Raw genomic sequence first — 8,912 nt, forward strand, 5'->3', positions numbered from 1 at the left:
CTCATACATTCCCATTCACTTCATTACCAACCCTGAACGCTAAAATGAACTACGATGTCATCCATTGATTCAGCCCAAGAATTTCTTTAAATATTCCACTGGTTTTTTCTCTCCATAGGATTCCAGTACAATCACAACTCACGAATCAGAAGAAATCTAGCAACTTTTCTCATGGCAAGTACGATACTTTTCCTTGTTATCAGATTCTTGCTCCCTCAGACACTTTTCCTTTTCCTTTTTGACAGCTTAATAACTATTTTTCAACTTTCGAATAACTTTGTCATAATTCATCCATATTGATTGGAGCACCATCGCTCATCTACTGTATGTAGAAACATTGCACATAGCCCCCCCCCCTCAAAAAAACTTTGGATTCACTTGAGCGTCCAAAATTCCTCATTAGACCTGTTATTTGTTCTAATAGAGCGATCTTTCCCCTCTTGCGTGTGGACTAAAAGTGCCGTGGGAAGAGCTTTTCAAACCAGACATCTCAGCACAAACATACAACTCGCTGTCATTATACATGCGCCTTTTTATCGAGTATCTACTAATATAGGTTCTACCATAGATATCTCCAGAACGCACCACCAACTCGACCATACCTTCTTTCCTACCCATCATATTCAATACAGTCTTCCAGAATCGCTATCTACCATTAGTCGAGAGCAAGCGATAGCATTATGGGAAATAAGAATGCCCGAGCAAAGAGATCCTTTGACCTACCAAATTTGACTTTGCCCTCCTTGGTCGCAGCGGACGGCAATACCGCAACAAATGTATCAGCCGCCACTAGTCCTAAGACTCCCTTGGGATTTAAATCATTCCGCCAGGGAACTTTGATTACCCCAAACTTCGAAGCTCTGGATAAAGTAGCAGCAAAATCACTATCTGCAACCTCTCCCGAGTTCGTCCCGGCACTTCCTCCCAAAATCGCACCGTTTCCAAAGGCTCCTGTGGATACCAAGTCTGAGGGTTCACCAGTGATTGAATTAAAGAACCGATCAGAGATGGCGGATCGTACACAAATTAATGGAAGTCCCTACCATATCCACACTATGGGTGACGGCTTGACGACTATGTCTAAGCTGCCAATGGAATTAGACCATGGAGCGACTCCAGCCAATCGGAACGATTCAAATGCTTCACACGGTCTTGAACTTGACCCGAAGGCAGGTATTCAACTGTTACAGGACGGAATGAATGCAATGTCTATTCACTCCGCCAACTCCACGCCAGACAAGACTGGATCGAGCAGCTTTGCCACTCCGACCAAGAAAAATGAGACTCCACTTTCAACACCGTCTCCCGTTGTGTTGCCCACTGGTCCCAGACCAGTAAAGCCTCGTTTTGGCCGTGCAGACAAGAAGAAAAAGGACATCATAATCACTCAACTTGGTGTCATTAGAAACTTTGCTCGGATCACCGAACGCTACACGGAGAACGGATACCCGTACAAACATGCATGCGCTGATGAATTCCAACCTGATGTTTATGAAGTAGCTGAAATCGTTAGTAAGATGCCGACAAAGGATCGTGGCGAATTTTGGGAGAAAAATTGGATTGAAATTGAAGTTGACTTCCGTTCAGAGGAAGAAATTACTGGGACCAATGCTCAAGTTGCTGAACAAGAAGAGTCTCCCAAGGACTACGACACATTGCTCAATTACATCGATTGCCTCGGTCCAGAATTTGCTGCTCATGCCAAATATATCTTCGTCAACATTCTATTTCCTTCCATTGCCGACACCTATCAATCCAAAGCTAATACTTCCGTCCAAGCTTGCCAGCAAACCCGCGAATTCCAGCACATTGAGAGACTCGTAGCTAAATTACAACTTTTCCCAAATATCAAGCGCTTGGATATCATCTTGCAAACTCCTTCCAACACCAAGAAGCCGCTCTCCATACCCCAACTCAACTTGGTCCTCCCATTTTACGATCTTGGTTTCACTAATTGGAATATCAAGTGGAAGACGAGTTTCATGACGAAGGCCGAGCCGGTGGGCGGATGGCCTGTTCATTATCTTGACAAGGAGAGAAATCGACTCCTGAGGGAGAGAGAACGAGTCAAGAATGCTGTTTTCGTTAGGAAGAGTCAATTTGTTAAATGAAGCTTATTCATGGTTTTGACGAGAATTCGCAGGGTCGGAGTTCCTGCGGGTCATCTACATGCGAGCTTGTCATATGCAGTTGCTTGCGTTATTTGGCCCATTCAGGCATATTATTTTTCAATACTCATCATCGTGCATACCGATATAGCGTTGTTATCACTTTTACGTTGGTTTCAAGACAGTGAAAGGGATTTGCCTGGCGACAACGATAGAAGTTACTTTCATTCAAACCTGCCGAATCAAATTCATACGCCCGACGCAGTGACTAGTTGTCAATCATCTAGATGAAGCGTGGATAGAGCTTGATAGGATGCGTTCCTGATTGCAGATTTAGGGGCGGAAATGGAAATTGCGCTGGAAAGACAGAATCTATTCGAAATATCATCAAGTGGTACAATATCACAGGGACACATCCCTCATAATTACAAGCTTCTATGGCAGTTTTCCTTAAAATAAAATTCTATCATGTCATACGTGACACTATCCATTTCTTTGAATGTTGTGAAGTCCCTATGCCTCCTATTTCAGGAGTGCGTACAATGATACGTACAAGAAAGAAAACATGTCCAATTCCAAAACAGGCAAGTACACAGTACCGTTGCCACAAATAACAATAAAAGGTATCTCTTGCTGAAAACATTGAAAATAAACTCCGTCAGTGGTATATACAACATCATGTTCTCGTTTGCAAATGAAGGGCGTATAGCAAAACATCTGTTATATCATCAATCATATATCATGGAATAGCGTTCAGCTCCTCGCGCTGTCGTAGGTATTTCTTTGCCAGTTCATCCCCACCAAGTGCACTTAGTTCCATCCAATGATAAGCGACACACATGGTGGCAGGATCACTCCTCTCTCTGTCTCTCTCAGTCACCACACCTTCCTTGCCTTGATGCATTTCCATAACTTGTGCTTTAAAGGTTTCACGAGGTTTGCTCAATGGTGCAGTGATTCTTTCTACCAATTCGGGGTGGGTCAAATAAAATATGGCAAGTTCTCGCTCTGCCACAGGGTCTCCTTCTTTAGCCGTAATCGTCCACATATTTGCAGCATCCTGCATACTATATTTGATCAATTCGCCGTTAATGGAAGACGAGTCTAGCACAGCGGCTGTTGTCTTGCGAGTTTGGGTGTAATGCACAACTATCTCATCTGCAATTTCAATTAGTGTACGGCACACGTCTTGTTTCAGACCGAGCGCGGCAAGACCAGCATCCCAGAAAGCTTTTCCACGTTCTGTCTTATCTAAAGTAGCAGCGGGGACAAATGAAGCAATGAACTGTAAGTCACGGAACAGTGTCTTTGGTCGCATATCTGGGTCGCGGAACAGGTCTTGCAAGACATCGACAATCATATCTGTACTCGCGGCAGTTGGCGCGTTTGAGCCCATGTATCGTTCAGTATTTCGATTGATCGGCGAAGGGTTATCTCCTTGATTGAGTGTATGAGATCGACGCTCTTTGCAATTGTCAATTGCTTCTCCTAGAGTTTTCGCTCTTGGGGTAGTTGTTGCTGCATCAGGTGGCCCAAAAGCATTGTGGTGCGAAACTTCTGGGGATTGTGGGGAAATAGGAATGGGCTCCTGGCGGATTCGAGGCCGTCTCGTGGTGGAAGGTGTTAAATATGCAATGATCAAATGCTCAAGCTCGTACAGCGCGTTGAGCTTCGCGTAGGGGTTAGGATGAACTGAGAACATACGCAATAAACGATTGAAAGCCATTTTGTAGGGAAACTCCAGATTGTCTAACTCCTTCGTAGCTCTCATCGTACCCTTTCTAGGCCTTGTGCTGACAGAATCACTGGTGGAAGAGCTTCCTGTGGTGGAACGATTTTCCGAAGCACCATTATCCGGGAGACTTTTGTTGCTGGATGTGGAACCCTTTTCTGCTTTTTCCCCAAGTGATTCCTGCCGTTCCATTGGGAGTTGCTCTATCTTTTGAGCTCCACGAAGGTCCCCAAAGCTCTTCTTTTTCTCTATCACACGCTTTTTGGTTTTCCTTCTGGCTCTTCTGTCTGCTCGATCTCTTCTTTCAATACAATCTTGACCTATGGAACCTGAAAACCATGAATCTGTCTCACTTCCACGAGCAAAAACGAGAGTGCCAAGATCACTAAGTAACAAGCTTGTCAAAGTCTGCTTCAAGTCCGCCAAAAATCGATGTTTAGCTGCAGTCATGTGATCATCCTTCAGCATAATGGTTTCATTGGTCGACGAGGCAGTGTCTGGGCGACGACTACTGACGCTCGTAGTTGGTGAATGGGCTCGTGTTTGAAAGGGTGACCAGAATGTTGTTGCAGAGTCTATTGTCAGCACGGGACTTGCCATGCCAAAATAATCCTGGGAGTCCATCAGATCTCCAGGAGGATTTAATCGCGATCCGCTAAACCTTCCTGAGCTAAAGCTCTGCTGAGAGTTATTTCTGGTAGACATGGCCCGAAGGTCATGGAATCCAGGGCGGTTGAAATCTGTGCTACGTAGGCCACGACGTGTGCTGTCTGTGCTTGTCACGTCTTCTCCAGATAAGTTCAGAGATCCAAAATGACTCAGAGACAGGTCACCCTTTTGCTTTCCGCTATCCAAAATCCTCTTGTCTCTGTTGTAAAGCTCACTCGACCAAAGAACAGGCCCCTCCATCAAATTATCCCCAACCAGTTTGTTGATGCACGTTTCGATTTCTAAACTGAACCTATGAATTCGTTCTTCACCCTTGCAAAAGTTCTCGATTCCAAATTGAGACAGCCACCTCAAAGTCTTCTCCGCTTGCTCGTCGGATAGTTTATTTGGACCACCTTGATCTTCACTAGCAGCCATCATATCCATCACTTGAGCTTCAGTCTTCAAAAGGAAATTGTTGGCTGAAGGCTTCGAGATATTGCGAGAGCGCACATTAGACTTGTCCATATGAGATACTTTCTTTGGCGAGACCATGCACTTCAAGGCTATGGCAATGTTTCGGGTACCCTCGTACGCTGCTGAGTTTCGAACATCGGTGACATACCACATTTTATCGCGGAGGGCTTTCAAACGTTTCATCATGGATTCGATTGTTACGTCATGGCGCTCCTGGGACTGCTTGAGCCAAACCAACCAGGCTTCGTATTCTTCGATGGCGCTGGTGGAGCACCGGATGGAATCCCTAGGCCCTCTTGATAAGATAGTTAAGAGAGATGCAAATCCATCCCTCTTCAATGAGGCAGATGACATTTGATTTAGCTGTCTCAAGGTTTTCCAGTAAAGATGAGCATTAATAAAATCAGACTGCGCCTTGCATTGAGTTTCAGCAGCCTCTAGCATAGAAATGAGAACGGAAGGGGCCTCTGCCTCTGCCTCGGCTCTCTGTTTTGTATGTCTGGTATCAGTCCCTCTGGAAGATTTGTCAGTTCTGGGGGACTGATCTCGGGCTCGATACGGATTCCTCGACTGTATTTGAGCCAGTGACTTGGACTTGTTGCTAAACTTCCTGCGAGGAGTCTCGAGAATTGACGTGCGATTGCTGAAAGTTTTTGATTCAAGTCTTGAATCAAGTGATTCGGGAATCTCATAATCTTCCACAAGTTTTAAAATCGAACTTCTGAGCTGGTGATAGTCTTTGTCAAGATCTGAACGGAACCCATTGCTATCCTCATCCGTATCGCTGCTTGAGGTGCCTTCCTCTTCATCTCCATCATCGTCGTGAATCATCTGGGTTGACAGTCCTTGTCCGTCTGGTGTCATGAATAAAACAGTCCATCGTTCTGCACAAGGATGGCATGCACCAGAGGTCGTATCGCTACCTAAAGCACGCGACATTTCATGTAGGGCTTCTCGAAGTTCAAAACCATCATCTTCATAATAACTAAGTCGTTGGTTTTGGCGATTGGATGCTATTGATATAGAAGATGTTCGTTGCTGTGTGCTTAATGTCTCATTGAGCAGAGGTTCTCTGGATGTGGTGACATCACTTATCGTAGAAGAGCCACTATTGCTCATGATAGAAGCGCCGTCTAAAGCTTCACGAGTAGGTGGCTGCGGTACCAGCACTGATATAGCAGACATTCCAGAGACAGAAGAAGCCGCAGATCGCAAGCCACTGAGATGGGAATCTTTCGTGGAGAAACTCGATGCGGGCCGTCTTTCCGGGAATAGTGCATTTACCATAGTCAATAGATCGGCGGGTGCTAGGACAAGATAAGGGTGTACCTCTGCTGTCTCCCTTAATGAGGTTATAGATCTTGCGGGAAGAAGCTTAGCAATGGACTTTGATGGTTTCGTGGAACGGAAGCGTGCTAGGATATTCTCTATGTGAGTTTTGATTGCTGGTGCTGGAGAGGATTTGTTCCTATAAAAGGCGTTAATAAGATGGAACTAGATGGATACGAGAATGGCAATACCAGGTCATATCAACAACTAGGCGCTGTGCACGCATCGCAACCTCTTTCAATATTTTCTGCCTACCATACTCTGTAATGTGATATTCTGACATCATTCCATATGACTATGCATGTCAGTAAATTGACCACTTGAAGGGTGCCTTGAACATACTTCTGGATGAATTATTGCGTTCAATAAGAAAACAGAAAACAGCCATTTTGAAACCAAGAATCTCCTGGTAGGTCCATGTCTTTTGGGATCGAGTTTTCGAAGAATGGCATTGCCAAGTTCGATTAAGCCTTCCGGAATACCTCCTGCACTTGGGTCATCAATGATGTCGAAAAGTCCATGAATCGCCGCATCATAAAACTCATCCGCAGCTATGGAATCCTTGGCATTCCGTGGTTCAACATGTATACGCGTACCAGCCTGGTCCTCGGCTTTCTCCAATAAAAAGGCTCCATCCTCAAGAATTTTCATCAGGTACCATTCCATGTTAGTTCGTCCCGACCAATCTCTCATTGTAGTCCAGACATTCAAAACACTACAAATAAAAGGATCTGTCCCGCTTTTGCTCTCGGTGATTAATCTGGCGCATGCTGTGGCCCAGACATCAGTTCTTCTAAGGTCCTCTAAGGAATCGGGGCCAGCCGAATTTGCAAAACAAGTGTGAATCAAAGCAGACAAAGGATCATGACGCTGAAAAGAAAGTAAACGCTCAACTGCAGACGGTATGTGCGAAAAATTGCGGTGGGCGCTAGCCGCATGGCCCTTGGAACGAGTATGAAAGGGCAGAACAGAATCGATAGCTTCTAAACCTTGATGGAAGCTTGTCAAAGCTGACAACTCGGTCGGCGTAAGGCTGGCTATGCGACTGGCCAAATAATCTGAGTTTGTCCTGATTTGGGTCAAGAAATTAAGCAAACATTCACGAGATCGCAAGGGAATTTCATGCATAAAATTCAACACAGGTGTTGTATCCTCGGCACCGGATATACTTGATCGTCCATTGTCAAAATCAGGTTCCAACAAAGCGAAACGCCGGGAGGCATCGCATGAATTCCTGACATCGTGAATGGCATTGTAAAGGTTGGCAAAGTTTTTCTTCTCGTCGGCCCTAAAGTTGTCAACCAAGGTCCTGTGTGCCAATTCTCCGCATCGTGCGAGGCGGGCAGAGAGCGCTGTTGACACCAGGGATCTCTGTAAACGAATGCGTGAATGGGCACGCTTCTTTTCCTGGTACGAGGACAACCTAACCAAATGGGCAAGCTCCTCAAGACTTGTGTTCGTGGTCATTGAAGTTATGGCACTTATCTGTGGGTTTATATATTGAGATATGTCTTGCAATAGAGGCTGGGGCATTTTTATTGAAGTTATAGGTTCCTGGTTGTGCGGCTTTGGGGTAGACGATCTATCAACGGCGCCCGGAGCATCCTGGGCAGGTGTGGGCGAGGACGAACGTGAGGAATCTTGTTCAGAACTCCATCTAGTGTCCGCATCATTTGGCAAGTCCTTGTAAGAAGTGATGGGTCTCTGTGGACTTCTCGACTGGTATCGGTGCAGTCGTGGTAAATTGTTCTTCTCCGGCGGAGAAGGTGTCGGACTCCTGGACGATACATGAGTGATTGTCGGGGACATAGCTGGCGATTCGGCGCATTAGCAATCTACTATTCAACGAGAAAGGAGCAGTGTAAAAAAAACAATAAAACATCGTATATCGCAGATGCGAGACGTACGAGGTGAGGCATGCCCTGGCCCGGGGAGCGACGAGGATCGTTGCATTTGTATCATACTGTAATCTCACTACACTAACATACTACCTCGGGTTCCTCCTCACTGGCGAAATGCCATGGAGAGTAAAGCGAAAAAAGTAAAAAGAAGCCGTTAATGGAGTGCGCAAGAAAGGGAGTGATGGCGACGATAGAAAGAATGTGTACGGCCAGGGGAAAGGCTGATGAAGGCTGGAGCCAGTCGTGGCAGACAGGGTGCGCGGGGCCACACTTTGCGATAGTGATAAGGATCGGACTGGCTCAAATTAAGACGAGAGGCCTGGAAGAAGATGGATTTCTCGTGACGAAAAATTAATAGAAATGAATGGTAGAACAGCAATGGCAATAAAGTGAATAATGATATGTGTTATTGAGGGTAATACTCGACGACGTGAAGTTACGAGTCTTTTCTTAACCGCAAGATATTGACAGCTCCTCAGCTGAGAAGATTTTTGATAGTCCACTGGGAGTGTGATAATGTATGTGATAGTGTGATGGCGAATAGAGTATGGAAATGATACAGGTATATTAGGTGTGGTGAGTAAGGCGAGCAAGGATAAGATATACTCCGTAGATGGGATGGATGGGATGGATAAGATGGTACAGTGCAGCGCAGTGCAGTTGCATACAGTTCAGTGCAGAATGTATATTTGGTTGGACTGAGTTTGATGTGAATTG

The 8,912-nt window shown here is 45.4% G+C and overlaps 2 protein-coding genes across 2 annotated transcripts; one reads left to right on the forward strand and one right to left on the reverse strand.

Moving 5' to 3' along the window:
* Positions 1 to 680: 680 nt before the first annotated feature.
* EAF02_003914 (uncharacterized protein) lies at positions 681 to 2,111 on the forward strand (the record flags this gene model as incomplete). Its single annotated transcript, XM_038899962.1, has 1 exon — positions 681 to 2,111. One exon carries the CDS (start codon positions 681 to 683, stop codon positions 2,109 to 2,111), a length of 1,431 nt encoding a protein of 476 aa, XP_038760889.1.
* A 736-nt stretch (positions 2,112 to 2,847) lies between these two features.
* Positions 2,848 to 8,256, reverse strand: EAF02_003915 (uncharacterized protein; the record flags this gene model as incomplete). The annotated part of the gene is made up of 4 exons (XM_038899963.1): positions 2,848 to 6,433; positions 6,486 to 6,589; positions 6,637 to 8,105; positions 8,202 to 8,256. The coding sequence occupies 4 exons, from the start codon at positions 8,254 to 8,256 to the stop codon at positions 2,848 to 2,850; spliced, it is 5,214 nt and encodes a 1,737-aa protein (XP_038760890.1).
* Between the last annotated feature and the right edge of the window lie 656 nt (positions 8,257 to 8,912).

Source organism: Botrytis sinoallii, assembly GCF_014898435.1.
Source record: "Botrytis sinoallii strain Bc 23 chromosome Unknown BSIN_005, whole genome shotgun sequence".
In the NCBI taxonomy this organism is placed as follows: Eukaryota; Fungi; Ascomycota; class Leotiomycetes; order Helotiales; family Sclerotiniaceae; genus Botrytis; species Botrytis sinoallii.